Source organism: Pseudonaja textilis, chromosome Z (genome assembly GCF_049901715.1).
Source record: "Pseudonaja textilis isolate UNSWEBS1 chromosome Z, rPseTex1.2, whole genome shotgun sequence".
NCBI lineage: Eukaryota > Metazoa > Chordata > Lepidosauria > Squamata > Elapidae > Pseudonaja > Pseudonaja textilis.
In genome coordinates this window covers 99,244,370-99,270,922 of record NC_142008.1, presented here as the reverse complement: position 1 = coordinate 99,270,922, position 26,553 = coordinate 99,244,370, and the positions used below count along the sequence as shown (strand labels likewise).

Genomic DNA, 26,553 nt, shown 5'->3' with positions numbered 1-26,553 from the left:
GGCAGATGCAAAAGTTTGGAACCTTTTCAGTCAATACTTTGTAATATTTTGGCAGAATTAACAGTTTCCAACATTTCCTGTAGTAGCCCTTTCTAATCTTGTTTTTCAATGTTTGTAGTTTCCCCTGCATGAATTGCAGGTAGGAAATATTTCCAGAATTTCAATATTATTCAGGCTGGAATATTCTACAAGTAGATCATGGTTGATTTGGAGGTATGTTTTGGATCACTGTCTTAATGAAATATCCACCATCTTTTCTATTTCAGTTTCTTCCCTAACTCTGGAACATTAGTTTCGAAGTTATGTTGATATTTAGTGAAACACATTTTTCTTTCCACCCACCCAATATCTCTTGTGCCACAGGCTGTCACATAAACCTAAAGCATAATAGAGCCACTCCTATGCTTAACAACTGGCAAGAATTTTTTTTCTTCAGATGCATCACTTTTTCCCCAAAATATAACTTGTACAGTTGAGGCATTTTTGTTCTATCTGTCCAAAGGATTTCTTCAACAAAATGTTTCAAGTGTATTGAGGGGTTTGGTTTTTTTTTGCATATTTTAGACAGTCACGTTTCTCATGAAGTCAGAGAAAAGATTTCTTTCTGATAATGATTCTCCCAAGTAGAATTGTACAAAAAATATTTGTACAATTGTTTACAGCATATTCCAACATCAGCCAAAGTTTTCAGAAGGTCATTTGCATTGCTCTATGGGTTCTGCTTTGCAGTTCTGACCAGTTTTCATGCAATTTTGGAAATATTTTATCACAACCTTCAAGCGAATATCCCTCTGTTAGTAAAAATGTTGAAAATGAAAAAAGGTTGGCTATTTCAGTAAGGCAGCAATCCAAACGTATCTTCAAATTAACCATGGAGTTTTTACAGGAAATAAAAATAATTGTTTGGAAATAGCTTTTATAGTTCCCAGATTTGAACATGGTTGACAGATTCTGCATGCAAGAAAACGTCAGAATATTTTTGAGCAAAAAGAGCTCCTTAAGGAAGAGTGGGGAAAATCCAATAACAAGATTAGAAAGGATACAGGAAAAAATTGGAAGGTGTCACAAAGAGAAACCAAGTTATGGTTAGAGTACTGGCTGAGTGTTGTCCAAAGTTTTGCATAGCTATATTGTTTTCTTATTTGAGTGCATAACAGCTATACATAAATAGAAAGCAAGCAGATAAATTTGCCAAAGGATATCAAGTTATTTTTGCACCATGTAGAAGAACTGTGTCAGCTGGAACCGAACAAAGATTAGGGAACAATGTTTTAGTATTGTTGAACTGATAATGCTGAACTTTTAACATCCTTCATTGTTAGCCATGCTGACTGGCTACTAGGAATAGCAATTCATCAATATTTGCAGGACTATAGGTTCTTCACCCTTGATTTATGCTGCTGAAAACTGGACTGAAAAATTTCATCCCTACTCCAGTGGTCTCACTTCCTTATCTGACATGCTCCTTGCATCTTCTAGGCCAGAAAGAAATTGAAAATGCAAATCCCAGATTAAAATAGGATAGCCGCTCCTGAATCAAACAGTATTAGGCAAAGTGGACGTGTTGTCTTGCTCATGATCTTACATTTCTTTCCGTTTCCCTCTTTGGGTTGGCAGCTCTACCTAATTGTATGCCATGCCAATTCTGAGTAATTTAATTCATCCCCTTTGGGCTGAGCACCTTGAAACTTTTTAAAAAATCACTCTGCAGATGTGGTCTTCATCTTTAGTCGGATGCAGACATGAAGAGTAGAAGCTGGCTTCTTTAGTGCTGTGAATATAGAAGTATAAGATCTTAAAGAAGTGAACCCCAATTTTCCATTTTACATAATTAATGTTTTTTTTTTCCTTGTACACAAACATACTCCCCTTTGGTCTCCCAGTTGCTTCAGATTTTTGTTCTTTTCCCTTGTCCTTTATAAGGAGTTCAGCCAGGCAGATGGTTGCAGTGAGCGTGGGCAGCTGTGCTACCTCCTTTCACTATTAACAGCTAAGCATGGTAGATTTGACTTAGGTATTTGTTCTAAGCGGCTGCTTTTCTGGATAAGCCGGAGCAAAGGTTATTGGAGGCTCTAGCTTTAGAGGCTCATTAAATTTAAATTAGAGGACTTTTCCTCCCTCCTTTCTCAGTGAGACAAGGGAATCTATTTATTAGCAAATGAGCAAGAAGCATCTTCTGTAAATGGGAATAAATACAGCCTTTGCTCCTGATGTGATCAGAAAGCTGGAGAGACCATCAAGCTCTGACATTTTCAATTTTGGAAACCGGATTTTCTGCATCAGCTTCCCCTTGGTTTTTTTTTTTTTTTTTAAAAAAACTGGCTTATTCATTTTTCTAGACCTACTAACCCCACCCCCCAATCTTCAATGTAATATACAGTAATTCCAACTGTTAGGGGGGAAAAAAGTCTGGAGATCTTTTCTTTTGCATTTTGTTTAATAGTGCTATTAATCATCTTTTTTAAAAAAAATTTCCTCTGCCCTGCCCTTGCTTCATAGCTGGGTAGAGCTTTTGCTGCTCCCAGTTCCCAACTGAGGGAGTATTAAGGCAGAGGACAAAACATTTGCCACAGTAAAACACAACTGGGATTCACATCATAGGATTTTCAAAATTTAGGAAGTCTTTAATGTTGCAACATGTTGGGTGGATAGAATGTGTGGGAGAACCCAGGGTTATTTTCTCTTATTAGGAGGAACTGAACTGAAGCTTATTTTTTTATTTGGAATTGTTTTCATGCATTATTGTACTTCACACAAAGATGATGATTATGAGTTGAATGAATGTTTATCTTAAAGGTAGCCGTATCTCAGTCAAGGAGATAAACAGCATAAACTAGAGCAGGCTGGATGCTTCATGTGCAGGCCATGCCCAACCCAGCTCCACTAAAGGAATAAAACAACAAGAAACATCACGTGACAGCAACATGACACCCAGAATTTGACACCCGTGGACTAGAGCAATTTGTGCTTAGCTTTAGGTGCAGGTTTATATAAACATTATGTCCCTGTACATAATATTTACTAACTCTACTCAAATTAAGAAATGTAACTGTCATGAAAGGTAATAATCAGTTTTAGGTCCCTCATATATGTATTTGGTGTGTGTGTGCACGCTAAAAGGATACAAATTTGGTTTCTCCATAAGTTCCAACAGATGATTGGTGGGTTTTGTCCCACTGACACACGATGATGTGTAAGGACTTCTTGCAATGTTTTGCAATCATTATAGCTAGCCCTTCTTGTTGATCTTCAAAGTTCATAATCTGACTAAAATAGTTTCTTCTCAGAAGATAGCAGCTGATTCTGTCAAATTATAACGCTTCTTCCTTCCAGGAGTGGTAATTTCAAACCATGGACATCAAGTTGCCCTCGCAGCATCTTTATTAAGCAGTACTACTGGCTATTTTTGTATTAAATGTGTTGCATATCAAATTTTATTTTGAGAATGATCTGATTCTCTTCTGATTTCTTATTTTTCCTTTGCACTGCTCATGTATTCTGATTTGCACTAGGTGCTTCCCTCAGATGTGTTCAGAATGTAGTTGCATGTTTTGGAATACCACAGACCATATCCAGTGGTGTAACACATGTAGATCTTAAAGTGTTACTTGTATATTTCAGGATACAGCAATTTTGCACAATTGAGCACTTGCCACTGAGCAACTTCACAGATGCTATAGCATCTGTGCATCCTTCTGCTGTTCAGTGGAATTGGATTAGGACAATAGTCTAATAAATCATCTCCAACTACCATTTATTCTGTGTTTTTTTCCCTGGCCCACCAATCCTACCCTGATACCACAACGTTACTAAGTGTAATCCCCTGAAGCAGGAGGGACTCCATGAAAAACAACCTACTTCAGAGCTCGGTCCCAGTTTAAGAGAAAATTAAATTAAATTATCTGGACATTGCAGACCTCTATAGAAGGCTGGGTGACTGGATGTAACAAATACTATTCACTCACATTCTCCAGCAGAATATTATACTATTAATACTATGAGTTTAAATCTGGGCTGGAATGGAAGTTCAGGCTTATTTTGTGTTGAAAGGGATAAAAATATAAGGAGTTGTAGGAAGTCTTGGTTTCTTTTTTTTTTCTTTTTCTTTTTTGGACTCTGGCAGTTACTCAAGACTCTGAGCCTGATGCCAAATGCTCAGATGCTGTTCAACATGGATCATGGAATTTAAAACCCCATCTTAAAAAAAGAACAATGAACCCAAGTGGGTTTTTTTTTTTAAAAAAATGGTTATGACATATCTTTTTTTGGGGGGGAAATAAGTTGTGAACAACTTACCGTAAATTAGAGAAACACTGGCAAAAATATCATTTGATAAAGCTCAGGGGTGTCAAACGCTATTTCATTGAGGGCTACATCAGGGTTGTGTTTGACCTTGGGGGCCCCAGAGGAGGCATGGCCAGGATGGGTGTAGTTAGTTCAACATCACTTGTGTCTGGGATGCCTGTGGTGGCCCAAGCACTCTGCCAGTAAAAACAGGCTGCTGAGCTCTGTTTTTGGCTGTGACAGCCTCCTGCAACCCTTTGCCAGCTAAAATGGAGCTCAGGAGGGCTGCACGTGGCCTTCATGAGCTTCGTTTTTGGCTGCAATAGCCTCCTGCAACCCTCTGCCAGTGAAAATGGCTTGGGGAGGGGGGTGCGACCCTCTTGAGCTCCATTTTCACTGGCAGAGGCACTGCATGCCAGTCCTGCATGCTGTTTCCGGGCGGCCCTGCCAGCCAGATCTGGGCCCTGGGCCTTGAGTTTGATACCCCTAATACAGATGTTCATCTGACTTTTTTTTTTACTTTTAATTTGCAGAGGAACTGAAGTCCTCCTAGAATGTTCTCTTCTGGTGTTAGTAATCCTCACTGGTTGTACTTCTTTGGCAAAAATGGCATCTAGGTCAAAGTTTTTCAAATTATGTTCTGTGGATCCCTACCACTCAGTGGAGAAGAGACGTGGTGTAATGATTAAGGCACCAGACTAGAAACTAGGAGACCTTAGGCATGAAACCAACTGGGTGACCTTGAGCTAGTCATTTGCTCTCAGTCCTAAGAAGGAAGAGGAAAGGACAAACTATTTCTGAAATCTTGCCAATAAAACTACAAGGACATGTCCTAGCAGTCACCTGCAGGCACCAACACTAACTCAAAGACTTGCATACACACACACACACACACACACACACACACACACAATGGTGGGGGTAAGTAATAAGAATTTTAGGGGGGGTTCTTGAGAGAATAAGGGAAAATATTCCAACACAGCCAATTTTCTGTTAGAAAATATTTTCTTTTTGTTGAAGGGTTCTACTCCGTGTTTCTTTTTAACTAACAGGTTAATGCAGCCTGAAAAATTTGATAACCCTTGATCTAAGCCATAGAGTTTTTGAACACCATTTTTGAAGGGCATCCATCAAATATGAACCAAATCAAAGTTGCTAAAGAGCAATATTTAGACAAAAAATCCCATAGACAGGAGTAACCCCCCCAAATTCTGCATTTTAGAACTTGTTCTTGGTGCATTTTATGATCCATTTCTTCATAAATTTATTAGCCTAGAGAAAAGAGGTTCCTGTTAACTTTCATAAAAAAACCAAAAGCCACTTTTCATACTGCACCCCTGCGATGCAGAAGGAAGCTTTATTGTCCATTTCAATGACAGTATTAAAAATAAATACATGATACAATCAGTGTGGCCATTTAATCAGAGAGAAGGAGGAAATTATGGAACAAATTGTACACAAAATCTGGCACAAAGAAGCAGGAGAATCTTTGGAGAAAGATGAATGTTTGGTAGATCGATGGGAGCAGCATTGGAACTTGGAAAAAGCAGAATAGAAGCAAACCTTTTTTCAAACATTTTTAATAGCAATTTCTCAAAGCTTCATGCCTCCTAAAGATATGGGACTGTAACTCCGCAGTATTATCCAAACTAGCTGGAGACTGTGAAAACTGAAGTTCAACACTTCTGGTGGGCACCATGTTGGGGAAAGCTGTTTGATAGCACCAAAGATTCTATAAATTATGATCTCATCTCTTACAAGAATAACCTCTGAGGTAGGTCATCAATGCATAGGCAGTCCATTCAGAATTTATTGTCTGGGGCAACCCAATGAGCCTAGTTCTAATGTTAAAATAAAGCCTCGAATCTGAAACTAGAAAAGTTAAATTAGGAACTCCAAAATACACCCTGGAAAATATTTCTAACAGTGAATTTGCTGTATTAGAACTACTTATGTACAACCATAACTTGACTGTGTACTGCATTTGCACAGTGTTTGTCAGCAGCCAGCAACCTTTTCAAGTCCCAAGCAACATCGCATGGGAGCCTTCCCCCTAAGTTGCCCTCCCACCACAGATAATTTGTAATCTCCTGAGATGGTGACAGTCTTACCCTGCGTTCTTAGTAGAATCGGAAACACAGGATTGTAATATTCTCACACGAGACTTTGCAAACTCTTGAACAAGCTGAAATTTTATAAGATGGGAGGGTGACGATGTTAGATTTTGAAAAAAAATTATTAGAGGGCATGTGAGACAAATCTTCAGATGTGGTGGCAACATGGTTCACTTCATCAAGCAAATTAACATTGCCGTAGAGCTTTGACCAGCCATTCCAACAGACATTAGAGGTTTTGTGTCTGCTTAGGGCATGTGCTGAACGTCTTTTCTGTCTGTTGGAACTGCCAGGAGATGGAACTGAGGTAAAATGAAGCAAAGTGGCTGCTTTGTTGATGTTTGCAAGCAAGGGTTCCACACTGCTTTGTGAAACAGTTTCATGGGGATGCTTTACACAAACCTTTGTTGAAGGAAAGAACCCTTTAGAAGCTGAACACGGGCTTATTTTCTCCCCCCCCCCCCAATGTTAATTTTATTTTAATTGGGCAGGCTGCAGATGCTTTTTCTGAGGACCAAGAGGTGCCCAGGTGCATGCAAGCTCTTTATGACTGCCACTTGCTGTGTTCATTGCCCCCACAGCCCCTCCATGTGCTTCTGTGCCAGTGAGCATCAGAAAGCATTTGGTACAGATGCAGAATTTCAAATAAATTTGGCATCTTTCCCTGCTGTGAAGGTATATCCATTTGTAATGAAAGAATAATGAATTTCTCTTTGGGAAAAAAGCATGAATTTGGGAACTGAGAAATAGTAACATTTCTTACCACCTGAACTTGAATAGCGCCAAATTCTACCTTCATGCAATGTGTGAATATTGATGATCAACAACTAAGTTGTTACAAAAAGGGTTTTTTTGGACAGGGCATTAGAACAAGATGGACTGTGGTTTTCTCTTCCTATCTTTTCCTTTGTTATTTCTTTCTTCTCAGGATGTTAAAACTACAGCTAGAAAATAGCCATCCAAGACCAAAAGCTCTGTCAGGGGCTTGCTAAATCTCTTTTATAGACGGGTAGTGGTGCATTCAGAGCAAAAAGGTTGGGGGGCAAGTTTCACTCAGTACAATGCTCCCAAGCATGCAAATTTGTGCCTATTTCCTGCTAAATAGAGATTCTCCAAAAACAATTTAGCCAGAATCTAAAATACATGAATGGTTAACTAGTGAGGTGGAAATAGTTGTCAATGCAGATGTTACACATAGTGTATCTTTCTTCATCCCGTTTTCGCACCTCAAGGGAAAAATTCTATTAAAAATATATGGGAATCTCCCTCTATGTCTCCCCCCCTATATCTTTCAACATTCTAAAAGCATTTACAGCTGGAACTATATGATTACTCATTTAGAGTAGCCTTTAGACTAGGATTTTTCAACCTGGTGCCATGCAGATGAGTGTAACTCCTATAGTCCAACACATTCTGATAATGTTGGATTGGGGAAAGCCATTTCTAAAGTCCCATCTGTCGTATTTTCTCATAATCTTGTAATAGTAAATAGTATCTTTCGGCAGAGCTTAAATCTACTGAGGGGTATATTTTCAACATCATTTTCCTAATTCCTTGAATTGAAGATCTACCTATCTCTTCCAATATGACATTTTCTACCTTAGAGAAATGGTGTGAACTCTGCAAGTCTTCAGCCAAGAACTAATTTCACAATTCCTAGCAAACAAGCTATCTCTCCCATGAGATTCTTCTTCAAAATTGATTTGAATCAATTTTCCCTTGTCCAGCAATGCGAGGATGTGCCTTGTCCTTCTACTTCCTTGACTAAACAATGTTTCACCCTCCCTGTCTCAAATATTAGGAGAGAATGTAATTGAAAAGGTATGGTTCTTCACCCCCCATCCCCCAAAGTAGCAATATCCAAAGCTGGCAAAATCTAATCATCAAGAAGCAGATACAAGCTTCCAACATTTCAGGGGGCTCAAAACCAAGTAGATGAATGATAACGTTTCTCCATCTTTTAGTCATATCTATTGCTGCTGAAGTTTGCGAAGACTTAGCCCCAGTCCAATTCTTTCCAATTGTTTCTTCAGATTCTGGCCAAATATGTTTTAATATTTTTTAAAAAAAAAATCATTAAGATTAATTTAAATCAAAAGGATAACATTATGATTCCATGTGGTTAACTTTCATTTTCTCTGGCACTACCTGTCCCAAACACTCAGTGTTTTGATAGATCATCACAGCACATAAAAAAATGCAATCAGGATCTGGCTATATATTGGGTCAAGTTATTGATTGGGAGAGAGGTTTAGGCCAATAGTACTGAAAAAGCATTCGAAGTAAGGGATCAGGTTTCCTATCACTATGTCAAGTAGTGGATCATATACAACTTAAATCCCAGCAGTGGCCCTTTGGAATGCTGAACATTCTAGTGCTTCCATTTAATTTTCTAGTTTCAGACTTAGAAATTTTCAGGGGTCAGGGTAGAGAGGGCAGGCTGGGAAGCATACATTTTTTTGGCTGTTTTTAAGAGTGGCAAAAAGGGAAAAAACAGATCAATCCCAAGGGATGAAAACACTCCTTAAATTGTAGTGTGCATCTGAGAACTCAGATACAGATACCCCAATACAGCCTTCCAAGTCTTTTTTTATCCAGCTCCTCTTATTGGCTGTTAATTTTTAGTGAGTTAAAATTAAACTTAGTGATATTAAACTGGATAAAATGCAAGGGGATGGATGACATGGTGAAATGCTCAGGCAAGGAAGCGGATGGGATAAAAAAAAAAGTTTATTTCTACCAAGGTTCCACTGGATCTCTCCCATCTGGAACCCTGATATCTTCCATGTGATCCATGGGGGCTGTTACTGGAAAAAGTGTTAAACAGCAGCCATTCATAAAAAAAAAAATAATGTTTGGGTGAACAATGTGGCATAATCAAGAAGCATCTAATTTCATCTAAATTCTATGAATGATTCCAAAGTTCAGATTTCAGGCAAGAATATTCTCTCTTAGCATCAGTCACAGGGATACTGAGAAAGAAGCAAAGGGAAACTAGAAAGAGCAATAACAAAAAGAAAAAGACACGTCAAAATATGGCCTCTTCCACTTTTGACTCTGACCATGACCACTGTCTGCTTGAGTTTTATGCATTTTTGATGCATGACCTCCTACAGATTGCTTCCCCCAAATGTGGTTGTTGATAGGTACAAACCTCAACAGTAGTACCCCTAATGGATTACATCACTTGTTAAATAGCAATGATGAAATGAAAGTGCAGTTTGGGCTTTCCACCATAAGCACTGAAATATTTTGGCTAAATGTATACATGAAAGGGTAAAGTGTTCCAGGGATGATATGTCCATTCATGTCCTCTCAATTTCTTCTCCAAACTCAATGTCTCTTAGTAGAAGCCGGATGCCTGGCATTGGTATGCCTGGCGTTGGTGAAGCATGGTTCAATCTTTTCATAGTCTATTTTCCTTCCCCAATGAAGTGACATTTGAGACATGGGTTGCTTTAAATTCAAAAGAGGTATGTCATCACCCAGAGGGGTAATAAGGAACATTGTTGTGGTAGTTGTAGTCAGGACACACTTTTTGAACAAGTCTGTAATCTATGCTGTAGAAGGTTATGTAGATACAGATAACTTTGAATGGCTTGGAACAAACCCAGGAGACCTGGCTCTGTGTGTGGTTCAGGAAGCAGGTTTTAGAAGGGTCATAAGTGCACAGGGTAGTCTTCTTCATTTTGCTCACCTTCTCAGACTCCACTCGGCAGTTGAAGATCTTTGATTCTTTTGCCTCTATGAAGATTTGTTGCTCAAGATCAAACTCAACTGCTTTGTTTGGTGGCACCAAGCTGACCGAGATGTTCCCATGGCCAGTGGAGTTATGCCGAAAGAACACATTGACTGTGCCATTCCCATGATCAACCACTTTGCCTGTAATTAAGAGGTTGAGTTTTACTGTCTTGATGTTGGAGTAGAAATCACCCCACCCAAATATTTTCTTGAACTGACTAGGGTTGGTGAGGGAATCTCTTCTTCCACGAGGTTGTTTGCCTTTTCCCTGCTTGGACAGACTATCTAGGATATTCCAAAATTCTGGTGCATTACTGGAGGCCAATTCTAAGAGAGTTGTGTTCTGGAAGTAAGATGGGGTCACAGAAGACTTTAAGGAGACTTGGGCTTTTTTCTTTTGCACTCGGGGTCTTTGTTGAGCTTTGGAAGATTTTCCATTTTCTTCTTCCTCCTCTTCTGTTGCCTCATCTTGGCCACAGATTACCTATATGGAACAAGAGGACAGCAGGACCTCATTATCTGTTTTTCCTTTAGGAGGCAGCTGGACTCCGTGATTTTAATTCCACCTTCCAATTCCATGACTAATAGTTAGAAGCATGGCAAAATACTTTCCCAACACGTAGTCCTTCAGATCAGTTGTATCTACAGCTCCTAGAAAACTTAGTCAACATGATTATTGAAGAGAATACAGACTGTTACATAGAATTTTATTTGTATGACAGATTGTATTTGTATACAGATTGTATTTGTATATAATCTGGCACCTAAATGGAGAGAATTTGTGCAGGATAACTATGAAAATTCTGGCTGTTATCTAGATATTCACAAAATGATGTAGTTAAAATTTTTGTCTCTCATATGTATGATTTCATAAGTTAAGATTTAACATTACAAGCTGATCAAGGCATTGTGATATTCTCTCTCTCTCTCTCTCTCTCTCTCTCTCTCTCTCTCTCTCCCTCCCTCCCTCTCTCTCTCTCTGTCAAATTGTAATATGATGTGATATATGAGTAGCCTATAAGTAGTTGCTATATATTTATAAACCTTTTAATTTCAGGTAAAAATTGGCTTTTACAGCAAGCCCAGTGCCCTGAAAAAATGCGGGCAATGATCTTTTAAACTTCCATCTGTGCTAAATTTGGTTTTTTATTACATAATGCCTTGAATAGATTTAGTGCTTGACAAAAAGGTCTCTACCCCAAATATGGTTCCCAAATGGAGAGACGTCCAAAATTAGACATAAAGTAATAGATGAGTTGTATGACTTTGGATTTTGTTATGCCTGGATATGAAGAAAAAAAGGCAAACAAAGAAGGGGAAAGGGTCCAAAATTCAGTTTAAAACAGTAGGAGAAGAGAGGACAAGACATATTTTAAACATTCACTGAGCTGTAGTTTATCATGATAAATTTAAATCCAATTAATCCTTAGGTTGTGTGTGTATGTGTCCCATTTACTCCAAGAAAATACATTTCAATGATTAAGAAGTTAAACTGAATTTGGAAATTATGGAATTACTGAATTAGGACAGAACACCCCCCCCTTTTCTCTTTTATGATTCTTTCTTTGGTTAAGGGAAACACTTTAGTGTATATAAACCGCAACACTGTTTTATATCCTTCTCATATTTTATAGGGAAGTGGAACATTAGATCTTATAGATCCAAATTCATCCCTCTTCATGACACCCAGACATGGAAACTCACAGTATTATTTCCAGAAAAATTGAAGTAGGAGTACAGTGTATACAACCATCAGCTTCTGGAGGATTTAAATCAAATAAACAATCAAGCATTAAAGAAGAAAAAGACATACTCTAATATAGTTATCCAGATAATGATTGTTTGAGTTGAGCAGCCCTAAAAGCCCATTAATTAATTAATTAATTAAACATTGTTTAAAGGAAAATAACTTCATGAACTCCAGTGAGAAAATTGCTTTTGTAAGCAAACAAAAGTAAAGATCAACCATAGTTTGGCAGGATTACAAAACCAATTAATGAAACAGAATCAAAAGCCACAAGTTTCTTTTCTTACAAAAATTGTGAAGAAAGGAGAAAAGAGATATGGACCAAGGAGAAAAACAAGAGTTATTTTTATACTATAAACAATACCGGTAGTTCCTCAGGATGTCTTAATTCTAGGTGATGTCACGCCTAGAATAAAATTGCATGCATAAGGAGCAGTAAAGTGAAAACAAATAGGTAGAGTAACAAGCAGCACAATCTTATGTATACGTTTGAAGAGTTTCAGTGTTGGAAACTGGAACTGGGATTGTTGAATTAAGACAAAAGCCACTTTTCTTCCCTCTCTTTACTCCCCTGTTGATTCAGGAAAACGCTTTTCTGCATATAAACCCCACAACTACTTTGAAATCCTTCACGTATTATGATTCTGTAAGGAAGTGGAATATAAGATCCTACAGATCCAAATTCATCCCCCTAGATAATTTTTAAACCCATTTTTAACCAATTCTGATGCAAAAACTTCCAAATCTTTCTAGCATTTGATTTCTCCTTCAAGGTTGTAACACATCCATCCATTGCCTCTTTTCTTTCCGTACCCCGCTTCTTCTCCAATTTCAGGAGGAAATGATAAAAATTCATATCCTAAGAGCTACCCAAGGAAGGCATCAGGTAGAATTAAAATAGTGCATAAAAAAGGAAACCCAATTCTGAATTTTCATAGGAACTAGCATGGTCTTCCTCCCTCCCTCCCTTCTCTTTTTAGGAAGGACAGCCTCTTTCTTCCCATAACCTTCCCAAGGGGTTCTTAACCTTGGCAATTTTAAGATATAGGACATCTAAAGTGGCCAAAGTTGAGAAGCCCTGCTCTGGAATGAAGGTCCATCCCTGAGTGTTTGCCTTAATCATGTTAACAATTACTTAATCCAGGCATTTAGTTGAATGGCCTTTTAACCAGTGTACTGATTCAGTGAGTGGGGTTGAAAGCTATGAGCAAAGAAAATAATAGGTAGGTGTCTGGATATTGTCAACGTCAAACAGAAGAGGAATATTAAAATGAATGGTACAGACTGATAGTTGCAAAATGTTGATTATTTCCTCTTGCCCAATGTTAGCATGACCGATCATTCAATATAGCTAGGGTACCCCAAGGGTTTTAAGAACTGGACTGTCTTAAAAAAATAAACATAAAACTATTGAGTTGCCCATCTATGCCCATTTGTGTGTATAGGGAGGTGGGTACTGGTTTTTCCATGCTATCTTGCAGAGCTCAGGACAAACAAGGAATCATTTGCTCCAAGTTTGGGATATTCAATGGTTTTCCTGCAATGCAGCCTCATTCTGGGGCTGTTTAGGAGGCACCCATAGCAGTGATGGGATTCAAACTTTTTTACTACTGGTTCTGTGTGCGTGGCTTGGTGGGTGTGGCAGTGGGAGGAAACTTTAAAATGTCCGGGTCTCTGAACTACTCAAAATTTCCACTACCGGTTCTCCAGAACTGGTCAGAACCTGCTGAATACCATATCTGACCCACAGTCTTTCCCTTCCTACTTCTGGATTGCCAGGGGAAGCTTAAAGAGAATCCAGGCTCTTTAGTCAGAGCCTCCTCTTTCTCCAACAGGAAATTTCATTGATCAGATTTGTACTCCACATTTCCATCAAAAGAAAGAGCAGTTGAGAAATTGAAACAGAAGCAATTAATTAAAAACACAGTAAGCAAAAGTAAAATGAGCATAACGTAACAACTGCAGACAAAAGTTTAATATGGTGAAATTGTGCAATCATTATAAATAAACAAAAACATTTCAGAAAGTTATTAAAGTATTTCATTAATCTATGTGCCGTCTTTTAGCAGAGACCACCTTAGTCTTTTATTTCAATATAACCCGTCTCATACAAAGAGAAGGAAATCACGCCATTTATTAAAGAGAATAAAAGGAATACTAATATTTCCCTGAGGTTCTCAATGTACTCCCCATGGATTAACCAGGATATATGTTTTTCCTCAAAATGTCCAATCAACTGCCATGCAAATCTAAAGCTTATGAGAATTGTAGACAGACATTTGGCAAATGGTTGGTTCACGACTTTTGCTATTGACATTTACTGTTAAAATAAATGCTTTTTTTTTTGCAATGCCAATTTAAAGTTTGTCCTGCTTGAAGCAAATCCCAGATCATGCTCATCAATCTGTGCCAAATCCAGCACTTTCAATGGTCCAGTGATATCTTCAAATTTCTACCTTATTATCTTTCTCTATTAGGATTGGAGCAGCCTTGAAATGCTTTATAATAGTGATTGTTCTTTAGACATATAACATGAGCTGATTAATCAATGGAAAATATGATAATGCTGGGCTAGGTGGAAATGAGAAGAAGGAGGAGGAAGAGGAGGAGGAGGAGATGGAAGATCCCACAGTGCATGAAGTGGATACACAAAATAGTGGAAACTACAGGAATGCAACCACAAGAATTGCCTAAAGTGGTGTGAGATTGGAGAGTTTTTAGTTATGGAATTACTAGGCATTGGTTACAGTTTGACAGATCATATCAACAACAGAAATGCCATAAAACAAACTCATATCTGTTTATAGTGAAGTTTGAAGACTGCCCAGAGACAAAATGGGCATATCCTTAGTCTTAAAACCATCAGCGAGATAATTATAGTTATAGAAGCAAAGATAATATGATGAACACTAAAAAGTTGATTTCATCAGAAGGTCTTTTTCCAGAAGGGGTATATTATAGGGATAAAGAAATGTAGCTACCAGCTGTTGCCCCCTCCCCCTATCTCCCATTAGTATACATAATAAGGACATCAAAGCAATATGCCTGATAGATGGACAGATTACATATCCACCAATCCCATCATGACTATTCCAAATTTTCTGAAGTTGGCAACTCACAAAAACCATCATTCTTATTTAATTTGGGCATTATGTTGTTTGTACAAGTATGAGAACTGTCACCAGCATACCTTGCAATAGGACAAAGTGACAAGGACTGTATATTTTGATTTGAAGGAAAATCTCCATGTACCATTATTACTCTCTGACACCTTCAACTGAGATATGCCAGAAATTGAAATAAAGAGGCTTTGCATATGGCTATAGAATATGCAAATTCTAAGGAAAATTAACAGAATAGACTAACAGAGTTGGAAGGGACCTTGGAGGTCTAGTCCAATCCCTTGCTCAAACAAGAAGACCCTATACCATTCCAGACAAAAAGTTGTCCAATCTCTTCTTAAAAGCCTCCAGTGATGGGACAAGTTCTGAAGGCAAGTTGTTCCACTGGTTAATTGTCCTCACTGTTAGGAGTGGTATTCCTAACCATTTTGGATTTTGGATAGTAGCCCATTTGGAATTTGTTTCCAATATTATATAATGATAGTCATCAGCCATCATTAGATGACATGAAGATAGGATGAGACCAAAAATGAAGAGCAAGTTCATGTATCCTAATGCACTATCTGTGGCTATTAGTTTTGATGGCTGCATAGGATCTTCTGAATCAGAGACTACGGTTCCTTAAATAGTAGCTACTCTAGACACCTTCCAGACTGTGCTTATGAACTCCCTGGATTCAGCTCTCTGGATCTAGTTAGACAGTTTTTCATACAAAATTGAGATTTAGAATGTCCCTTAGCTTGCCTAGCTATGCTCTTCTTATGGTCTTTGTATTATAATTCCCTTTCAAGCCAAACTAAATTGTGGGCATCATTGTATCTTGCGGCAGCAAATTCCACAGCTTAATGATGCTGCATGCAAAACATTTCCTTTTCTCCCACCATTTGGCATTAATGGATGACTAAGGCTTCAAGAATTGTGAAAGAAGAAGAAAAACTATTCCTTCCTCACTTTCTCTGCAACCAGAATATTTTTATGGACAGTTTTTATGTTGGCAGTTTTGTTTTTAATTGCTTTCCTAACAATCCCCAACAAGCACTGTTTCTTTTGACAACAGTTACAGTAAATATTTTAATTAAAGAATCTACTAAACCCTTTGGATTCCTTTCTTGGCTAATCACATTTTTTTCAGACCTTATCAAATGAAATCAGGATTTTTCTCTCTCCATTTCCACCCTTTCAGTTGCTTACCTTGTGCCATATGTGTGAGTTTAGTGCCTGCTTTCCTCGTTTGAAGAGACCATTTGGTAGCCTTTCAGAAGCGGCATTTCTTTAAACCATTCCAAAAAACTTGATGCTGTTAGAAAACTTGGCCACCTTCCTGATTGCTCCTACCTCCAAATGGTTTAGGAACAAGTTAAAAAGCAATGATCCTAATGCAGATCCTAGGGACGGGAGGAGAAGAGTTCATCTATGTTCACTGCAAGTTGTGTCCATCTATTCTTATTCTCTGCATTGGACACTTAATCTGACATTGATCCATAAAATGTCCTTGACTTCTATTTCATTATTGTCAGACTTATTCTGATGGCTGGGAATTCTGGAGTTGTAATCCGGTGGGTACACTAGTGCCTACCCTAATGATCCACATTTATCTATATTTCACTTTTTGGTTATATGTTTATATGTTCACCTTCTATCTCATCAGGGACTGTTCTTTCTGAACCAGATAAGGCCGTCTCCTGCTGGCTTCCCCCAAGGAACTTCATAAACATTGTTATTTTAAAAGCTGCTCAATTTCTTTATTAACATTTTAAAATATTTGAGAAGAAGAGGGCAGGGGCAGATGCTGGGCAAGGTGATCTGTACAGAACCCTGCGGCACTGTTGTCAGGATGACTAACATACTGGAAGGCTGTATTACTCATTCACATGACCTAAGAATCATTTTCAATTCATATATTTGCTGGTATCAACCCATCTTAGCAGCAAACCAGTGCATGCTTGTTGAGAATATCTCCAAATTCAGTGGGGCTTTCTCTCAGCCTGAGATGCGTGCAGTAATGATGGTAAACCATGGCCCTTCAGCATTCACTGAAGACAATTCCCAGCACGCCTAGTCAATAAAGCCACTGGGGAAAGGTGCTGGCAACCGTAGTTCATCCAGAAGACTGCAGGTTCTCCTTTTCTAGGAATGGTAGAATTCTAGCTGAGGGTGGGATAGGAATACTGGCTGCACACCTTCGGTCTAGTGCAGCAGTTCAAAATATTAACTTGGTAAATAAACCTTTGCACAGCACAGCGTGTTAATAGTGGCTTGTCCTCCAAGATGGCTATTTACTTGACTATTACAAAAGGATTTCCTTCTAGAACACTCATTCACTCACACATTCACACACAAATGGATTCCTTCCTAGAATACACAGACACACACAAATGCACACATTAAAAAAAAAAGCTTTTTCTTAAAAATCCCTCTTTTCTGACATCAGGAAGAACTTTTATTCATCCATGATGGCATTAAGATGGTTGATCTAAGCAACCATACAAGTCGGTCAGGCTACAATCATTTTAGTTGGAGTGCACACATCAAAGTTATGATGCTGCTGCTCTGAATGGTTTCACTCAGAAAAATAATGAACTGTGCCACCAGTAACATTCCCAGGATTCTCACATGCAGCATCTGGATAAGACCTTTTTTGGTGAGAACACTTGACCTTAAGCTCTGATGGCAATCAAACTGGGTGGTTCTGTATATTTACTTGAATTAACAGCACTTCCACTGATATTAACCCAGGGAGCCACTGGGACGGCCTCTGCTGGGTGCCAAATAAGACTTGGCTATTTTTATGACATTGGAGCCAGTGAGTGAGCTTCCCAGGTCCCAGTCTAGAGACAGGCAAGTTGTTTATATATTCATCTTATAGTGACCTGGATACTGGAGTCAGTTTTTAGAAGGATGTATACAAAGGATAACATAAGAGCCCTTGTGGTACTCCATAGCTGGTAAACTGGAGCCTCATCTCTAGGCAGACATGGGAGGGAGGTGGAATTTAAAAGTCCTTCATTATAACCATCTCCCATCTGCTGGGGATTCATTACATATCTGCCTCTAACACCACCTCCATTTCTACATCCCAAAAACGGGGACAGTAGTGCTATCTCACCTGCTGATTACTTATTTAAAAAACAGTATATCTTTTGGTCTTCTGGAACTTCAAAGCAGCATTAAAATATCCCAGTGTTACAAAGTGACCTCACCACCACCACCACTTTTCATGCAACATTTTTTTTAAAATAAAAAGGATACTACCAATGCATCTGTCAGTGGTATAATTTTAAATTAAAATCACTAATATTATTCTGGCACAAAAACACCTAGCTGCGCCTTCTAAATTAAAAGGCAACGATCGAAGAGTTGCAAACAAGATATCTCTCCGCTCCATTTTCAAGCTTGTTTTGTGTTGTAAGAAGTGACCACAGCTGGTTGAAAACAAGATCTTTGAAGAGTTTGGTTGAAGGAGCTTCTTCATTTCCTTGCTACTGAGTTAAGGAGATACTGGATTTCAAGATAAGTGCATAGGTTTTGCAGGTTAAAAACCCACTAGTTAATCTTAAGGCAAACTATCCAGGGTCCCAATAAGTGAATGGGCAAAAGGTCCCCTCGATGTCCCCAGAAAAGCTGAATGACTTCATTTCTAAGCCAGCAAGACCGCTATATTCACATCTAGCATTTACACAGGGGGTCAAAATGTACGTAACTTCACAGTTAAGAATGTACTGAGTTCCATCCCAAGCACCTCCAACCTGGATTCTGATGAGATACAGCATTTAGGAGCCAGCTTTCCTTGCAAACTAGGAGAGTTGTTGCTGTTATTCTCAGAAGAGAATACTTGGCTGAAAGTGCTCGAGCTATGATTCAACACAAGGTTGTTCCTGTTGCAACAGGAGTCTCGACTGGCTCCTTCTAATTTCTAGAATCATGCCAAGTAGCCCCTCCCAACTTGCCCCCTTAGGAAGGACAAGAGATTGCAATCTTGCTCCTTGGTGCAATCCAATTCATTTCCATCTGCACAAATTTTGAACAAGCCATTTGTCGGTGAGGGAGGGAATGTATTTTTAAAAAGAGGTAGGATGAGGCAAGGTGACAGGAAAGAGGCAACCACTGACCAGACAGGAGGCAACTACAAAATCTAAACCAGTCAAACCCAATCTGTTCAGCCCAGCTGCAGTGCTGGGAGAAAGAGAGATATGCACCAGATCCACAGGGAGTAAGGGCACTCGGCTGCCAAAGAAAACTCTAGGCTGCTTTCCCTGTAGACTATAATGTTTTTTTCTTCCTTTTTGCAAGGAACAACCCACCATTAAAGGAAAAGCAGCTTAGCAAAGAGGAGTTCCGGTCTGTTTGTGCCCATCTCCACCAGAGAACATGAGATTGTTCTCAGCTGCAATCCAAGCCGCTTCTAGAGGAGATGAGGCTTGGAGCCCTAGTTCCAGGGGTGGGGGGTCTGCTTTTTCCTGAGCTGAAAAATACAATATGGAGAGGTGGGGAGGCAAGAGGTCATTGTAGTTTTCAGTGATGCTAATCAAGCCAATCCAAGACAAAGGATACTTCCTGCCCTACCCTCCCATTTAATCACTGTTTACAAAGCCTCCGGATCATTTCCCTGTTTCCTCTCCCTTCTCCATGGCTGGAGAAAAAAAACAAGCAAAGAAGTAAGCCCTTTGGATCACAGGAGTCCATTGCTGTCGATCAAACAGTGAGCAGCACATCTTGAACTCGCAACTCCAGAGAATGGGGGGAGGATTTTAAAATTAACTTTGTGCTTGTGCCTTTCCATTCTGACTGACGCAAATGCTTCCTCTGTTGATAGGTAAACAATGCTTCTCAGCACTAGTGCTGAAAACAGTTCTGCTCCTATGGCCTACTTTGCTAATTAAATTTTGTGAATTTCAGCAGCTGCTTAGAAGACAACTCCTACAGAAGATAGATGGAAAATTATTTGCATTTTCAAAGAGATAAAAAATATAGCCTGGCAATCATACTGTTTACTTTATTTCAGCATGGGTTTCTGGCACTGGATTCAAATCTCTCTCTGAAACTCAAAACTCATTCAGGGACAGCCTTTTGTATTTGTATTTGTCTATCTATGTTCAAAAGCTTCCCTTTTCACCCCGTACTTGGAAAATTATTTCACTCCTCTGAGTTGCACCTTCTTCTTCTTCTTTGGGGCAAAACAGACTGCCATATGTGGTAGCTTACTAACAGTGGCTTCAGAGAAACATGCCGGATGAAGTTTGCCTGGGCAGATGATGTTGCTACAAGAGGGATAAATTTATCTTCCTTTCTCCCCAAAAGCCAAACTGGCTGGAGATTCTACAATTTCCAGCTTGTGACCTGACTCACTTATCTGAGATCTATAACAGTTCAATAAACCAGTTGGTTTTTTTTAGCAATAGATTCAGTCTTTTCTCTGTATGAATTTGGGGCTGTAAAATAATGTTTGTTCTGGCAGAAATGCCAATTCCTTGTCTCAAAAGCCATGTCCTTATAGAGCTGTGGTTAAAGTACTGAACATCTGGACGAACAAGATCTAGTCAAGAACGATCCTCTGCCATGGAGGTTCAGTGGATGAATTTGAACTAGTATCTCTCTCAACCCTATTTAGGAAGGCTATGGGGTGGGGGGAGAATTTGGAGGAAAAGAATGCTATGTAATTTTCTGTTTAAGCTCCTGGAATAAAGGTGGTATATACATCTAGCAAAATAAACATTTGCTGGTAACTGTTAATAGGCTGCTGCTGAAAGCACAAGCAAAGAATCATTGCAAAAGAAAAAGAGGCGGCATTTATGGAAAGATGAATGAAAGGATGGTCCTAAACAGAAGGTCCCTCTGAAAGCTAAGATGCAGTGACCTGCCCGATGAAGTTGGTGCAAGGACAATTGGAGAACAGAGCGCAGCGCATGCCAAACTAGAAGTGCTATTGAGACAGCAGACCATGAAACTGCTTGGACATACTAATGTAAGAAGGCGGTTTAAGAAGCAGCCCTTTGACTTTACATTTGCCAAAGCCATGTCACTAGCACTAACATCACCCTTTCCCCGTCCCCTCAGTCACTCACCAGAAGATAGATGCTCCCCTGGATAAGAAATATGAAACAGCACCGAGTCAGCTGCATATCTTCAGCCTCTTTGCTCTCCTCCTTAGTGATCTAAGAGAGCTCTGTAGTGCCTCCTTGTTTTTGTTTGGTGTGTGTGTGTAGGGGTGGGGGGAATGATCTGGCCTCTGGCCTCCTAGGATCCCCCCATTCCAGGTTTCGTCTTGATAGTCTCTTTCCAGCCAGGCATGGGCAAAACGCAGCCTTCTTCTCACCCTCTGCAGCTGGAGATCTCCATGTGGCTGCTGCCTGCTTCCAGCTTTGCTGGAGACTCGGGCAAAACTCACTCCAGTCTCTCGCTGCTTCCCTCCCACTGACAGGTGCCACTGCTGGAGCAGCGGAGTCCTGCCTTAACCCTTTCCTGTCTGCAAACTTTGAAACTCAGCTCTGAACTGGAAACTTACTATAATACTTTGAAAAGGAGGAGGAGGAGGAGGAGAACTAAGCTCCAGCACATCTACCCCCTTCACAGCCGGGCTGGGATCCAAGAGAGGAAAGCAAGAAGAAATACAGAAAGCAAAAAGAAAGGCAAGAAAGAATACAGTAGCACTGTAGTTATCCAGTATTAAAATGACCAAGAAGATTTTGATAGCAGTTTAGAGGGATGGGTAAAGATACAGATTATAATGATAATGTAGGAAAATAGGCAAGTTACTTCAGCAAGGGATTTTGTGAAAGAGAAAGATAAGCCCCGAATGTGACCGATCACAGAATTTGAAAGGTTGCTTCTGATGCCTCCAAACCAGCCATTCCAGCACCCTGTTCAACAGTGCTACCAAGGCAAAGGGGCTTTCAGAAAAATGCCACTTTGGGGAGGGGTTTCCCCCAAGACTCCCTTATGAATGCACCATCTCCCAGATTTTCCTGTCCTCACCAATCCCCCGATGTTCTTTCCCTTCTCCTCCCTCTCCTTCTTTCTCTGTTCTTTCTCTCCTTACACCATTCCCCTTCCGATGGTCTGTTATATTTCAAGGTCATCCTTTCCCAACCTGTGTCCTCTACTTGTGTTAGGACTGCGCCACATCTCTGGATCTTAATGTGAATGATACAAGGCTGGGCTGAAATATTTGAGGCTCTGAGATGGCAAACCCTCGACTATGGATCGTCTACCTAGACAATTCCTGTTTAAAGCCTGATGAGGATGAACTATGGGCTCCAGGTCCAATTTGCTGTAAAGGAGGAGTTGAACACGAGAACTTCCCAGTGAGTCATACCCATATGAAAAATACCCTGAATATTAATTAAGCTTTTTGCTCTGTTCAATTGTTTATTTTTGTTCCCCCTCGTCACTTAAGATTTGATTCATTTATGCATTAGTGCTCTTATGTTTTAGTAGTATAATCATTTAAAAATTTCATTTCACTTCCTCTTCTTTTTCTCTCTGTAACTTATCACTTTACAATAAAGACTGGATATGGCATGTTATATACATTTAGGATCAGATGTAGCTTAAACCATCTGTGCTGTTATTTGGTGGGTAGAGAGAAGCTTTGCATGCCAAAGATCATAGATTCAACACTTGCTTCTTCAAGCAGGACTATAAAAAACAAATTTGGGTGAAATCTTAAGAGAAATGCTTTGACTAGAATTGATTGCCTTGAACTAATAGATCAATAGCCTGATTTCATAATACATTCTAGGACTACATTACTTACTGTAGGTAGCTAGACTGCCTTATCTCAGAAGAAAACTTCTCTTTTCTGAATTAAAATGAAGATGCGGGTGTACCTTTTCTTAAATAAAACCAAAGAGCTAGTGGCCTTTACTTAATAACTTCCAACCCCTAGCAAAACCCTGTCTGTCCTGGTAGTACCACTGGACAGCAGAATGCAAGTCTAGGCTATGCTTTTCTACCTTGGCAAGTTTAAGATGAGTGAACCTCAATATTTAGTATTTCCCAGCATCCCATTGGCTGGGAAATTCTGGGAGTAGAAATCCACTTAGCTTAAATTTTCCAAGGTTGACAAACACTAGTCTAGGGACTAATGATGCATTCCTGCAGTTTCTTACTTGCCGAACACAGCATTGGAGCTGGATAGAGAAGTGCAACAATAGACTTCTTGCAAGTTTAAGAAAAATGAGCCTTTCTTCTTTGAAAAACAAATAAAGAAAGAAAACCAGGAACTGATTGTTTCTCCACAAGGATACGTCCAAGCCATTTCTCTACATCTTGGATCGTTCTTTAGCAGGTAGCAAAACAATCCACAGCTCAGCCTACCATATTGGTGTAGGAAAATCAAGTATCAACACTTTCTTCAAGTGATACTGTGGAGACTTTTCACACTGATAGGATGATCAATGCAACTATGATTTATTTTACACATTGGCTGAATTAGAAGGGGATAGAAAGATTTCTACAAACAGAGAAATAGATTATCTTTTGTCAATGCAAAGAAGTTGGAGATGGTGCTTCTGTGCAATGGACACAAAAAAACTGAAAGCCTAAAAATCAGTTTACATATTCTCTATTTAAAAGGCTCTTGGGAAATGTTGATGAGGAAGAGTTTCAATCTGAGATACTGGATACAATAGATATTCGCACACTGTAGAACATGAGAATTGTAGTCCATGCCATTGTAAAGGTATTGGCTATTCTAGGAATATTGGGCTGAACAAGTAATGGGCTAAATAGAGCAATTGGTCTTGCTCTACAACTAGTTTTGTTGGTACATTAATCCATAATTCCAAATCAGTTGTAATTTGTTTAATAAACCATGGTTAAAGAAATAATGGCCTCTAGAAATCATGGCTTTCTGTAAGTCTAATCTGTAATTCAGATCATTAGATAAATAGGGTTGGTTAAGATCCGGGTTAGACAATCTGCTATCCTCCAAGGACTGTAGTCTTCATTTCCTAACAATCACAATTAACAAAACTGATCGATATGTTTCCATAAGAAATGGTTTAGCCGAGGAAGCAAAAGTGATGAAATCCTTGGTGCTTTTCTTACAGACATTTCATTACAAAGCTAGGTAATATCATCAGTGCTAGAAGGGAGTGAGGTTTACTCTTATTTTTATATACTATTGGCTTACCCTATCAGCGTTGGTTGCAGCATTCTTGGTGGTTCGTTGATTAGGCTATTGATTATTGTTATCTTGTTTGTCTGCTGATTAGGGTATTATTTGCTTGACTGTTAATCTAGTATTAATCCTGGTGTTAATGAGGTGATAAGCTTTGGATGATGATTCTTCCTTTGAGCAAGAGGAGATAAATGGGGCCCACAACTGGAGGAAAACTATTCTGCTTCAAATCTGATCTGAAACATGAGGTATGGAGGTTCTCAAGAGAATGAACACTTGATTTAAACTTATCTGCAACCGTATGTAGGCATCGATGCTGCGAAGGGGTTGATGGGTAAGCATTGGTTATGGATGGTTGCAGATGGGCCAGTGCACACACCTCGCAAGTCTCAACTAAGTGTTGTGTTGTATGGAGATGCGGGTCCTGCAAGCTGATTGGTTGAACCGACTTCCCTTTGGGAGGTAGGCTAGAAGACAAGACACACTGTTGTTTAAGCAACCCTTAGCCAGAACATGAACATTCGCAGAAGTATAAATGTGACAGCTATGCAGCTGTTTCCAAAGACAGACACATAATATTCCCTGATGTGCAGTGACACAGAAGTCTAAATCATGTCTAACAAGGAACACAGAAGGCAAGTGCAAACGTATAGTCAGTTCCATATTAGGAGACTTCTGTGCTTTTAACAGTTACATTTCAGATGAAAATTAAACAGATGCAGAATTTTCTAGTACAGAAGAATACATTGCTTTAATTTCTGCTTGCAACACAGCTGATAAATGCATAGGACCCACAGAAAGTTCTGTTATGAAAAGGGATGACATTCCTTGAGAACACACTAGAATAATCTGAGCCCCTCAGAAGGCAGACTGCTGAACAAATGTTTCCACTGCTTGATAGTTCCTTTTCTTTTTAATTTAGTCAACTTTGATTACATGGCTAAGGGCATCATGGCACTACAAAGATAATCAGTCAAAAAGCACGCGGTAGCTATAGAAATCCAACTAGTTTTGCCCACATCAGATCAAGCCAATTAATCACCCTTGCTTTACAAAAAGAAATCAATGTTTCCATTGAGTTTGGGAACCTGCTCTTTAACTTTAAAATATGCACATGCAACATGCAAATAAAACTGGGACTAAATTGCACAGAAGGTCACCACTAAACATTTCAGAAGGCTGACCCAGATTCCCCAGTGTTGAATTCTGGTTGGGACAACTTGAGAGCGGCTTCTCTTGAGAGGCATTGTGGAATTGGGGTGAAATGTGGGAGTGGGAGCAGAAGGGGGTTTGTATAGAAAGATCTGCTCAGCACTCTGATCAGAAATGTGGGCAGCCATTCATAAAATGGGCATGGACCCTGGTTTTGGGCCCTTTGACTTGTGGAGGTATCATTACATCATGTCTGGTAGTTTTTTTCTTCAGCCCGCTCTGATTACAGATAAAAAGATTTATATTCAAAAAAACAAGAGGAAGATTAGCTTCTCCCTCCATTTCTATTTAACTTGCCTATTCCCAGCATACAATATACAATTTCAAGGCTTTTTATTGCAGCTTATCATTTTATTTCAATTTTATACAGTCATTTAAAATGATGTATCCCAATACAAAGGTTCTTTTCTCAAGGAAAATAAAAATATTTCTGTATTTTCCAAGACTGAATTCTAATTGCAGAGATATTCTACATCTAAGGTAAGGAATTTGCTCAAAGGATTATAGACTGTCCTCATTTAAAGACTGTTTGCAGTTACAATGATGATTAGAAAATAACTTTATAACCAGTCCTTACATTTACTATCTCTGTAATGTAAATACAAAGGAAAGCTGAAGTAAGATGGTAAACCTAATATTGGTTTTGTTGTGCAATCGCTTCACTTAATGACTAACTTGCTAGTTCCAATTGTGGTTGTTAAATGAGGTCTGTCTATATTTCACTCATTCCCTCTTGATTGGTTCTCACAATTAATTAAGCCTTAAACCCAGGCAAATAAAACATAGTTGCTGCATTCACATAATTTATGTGGCCAAAATCCACCCATTTTATAGCTTAACATGACCTGTTCATGCAAAATGTTAAGAAAATTGTTAGATTCATATAACATACTGTACTACCTATTTTAGTTTAATCTGGTATATTGTACAAATCTAACCTCTAAGTCTTAAAAAGTAGAGCAAGTATAGGGAATGTTTTATTATTAAAATCCAATTCACAATATCCCTGATTTAGAGCACCAGAATGATTCCATGGCTCTGTTTACTCAGTGCACTAAATGTTGACTTTTTGAATAAGTTATAGTGGCCTGATTTCCATGCAATGCTGAACTGTAAAACATCCCTGTTTTTAACGGTGGTAAATGCAAAATACACTTAGTAGATAATGTGAATGCAGCCAACCAGTTAAATCGCAGGTGTGGGGGCAGATCC

At 39.1% G+C, this 26,553-nt stretch overlaps 1 protein-coding gene across 2 annotated transcripts; it reads right to left on the bottom strand.

Moving 5' to 3' along the window:
- Nucleotides 1-5,605: 5,605 nt before the first annotated feature.
- NXPH3 (neurexophilin 3) lies at nucleotides 5,606-21,567 on the bottom strand. Of its 2 annotated transcripts, XM_087918502.1 has the most exons (3): nucleotides 21,071-21,567; nucleotides 19,310-19,470; nucleotides 5,606-10,623 (listed from the first exon to the last, which is right to left on the bottom strand). In XM_087918502.1, exons 2-3 carry the CDS (start codon nucleotides 19,310-19,312, stop codon nucleotides 9,880-9,882), a joined length of 747 nt encoding a protein of 248 aa, XP_087774628.1. In that variant the 5' UTR covers nucleotides 19,313-19,470; nucleotides 21,071-21,567; the 3' UTR covers nucleotides 5,606-9,879. The 2 variants fall into 2 exon arrangements, with proteins under 2 accessions (XP_087774628.1, XP_026566493.1); XM_026710708.2 differs by lacking the exon at nucleotides 19,310-19,470 and having other exon boundaries at nucleotides 21,071-21,561.
- Nucleotides 21,568-26,553: the final 4,986 nt, after the last annotated feature.

Coding starts and splice junctions, on each gene's coding strand:
- NXPH3 (XM_026710708.2), bottom strand. CDS start 21,127: ATGCAGCTGACTCGGTGCTGTTTCATATTTCTTATCCAGGGGAGCATC. Junction 10,624..21,070: donor AGGGGAGCATCTATCTTCTG/GTGAGTGACTGA, acceptor TGTTCCATATAG/GTAATCTGTGGCCAAGATGA.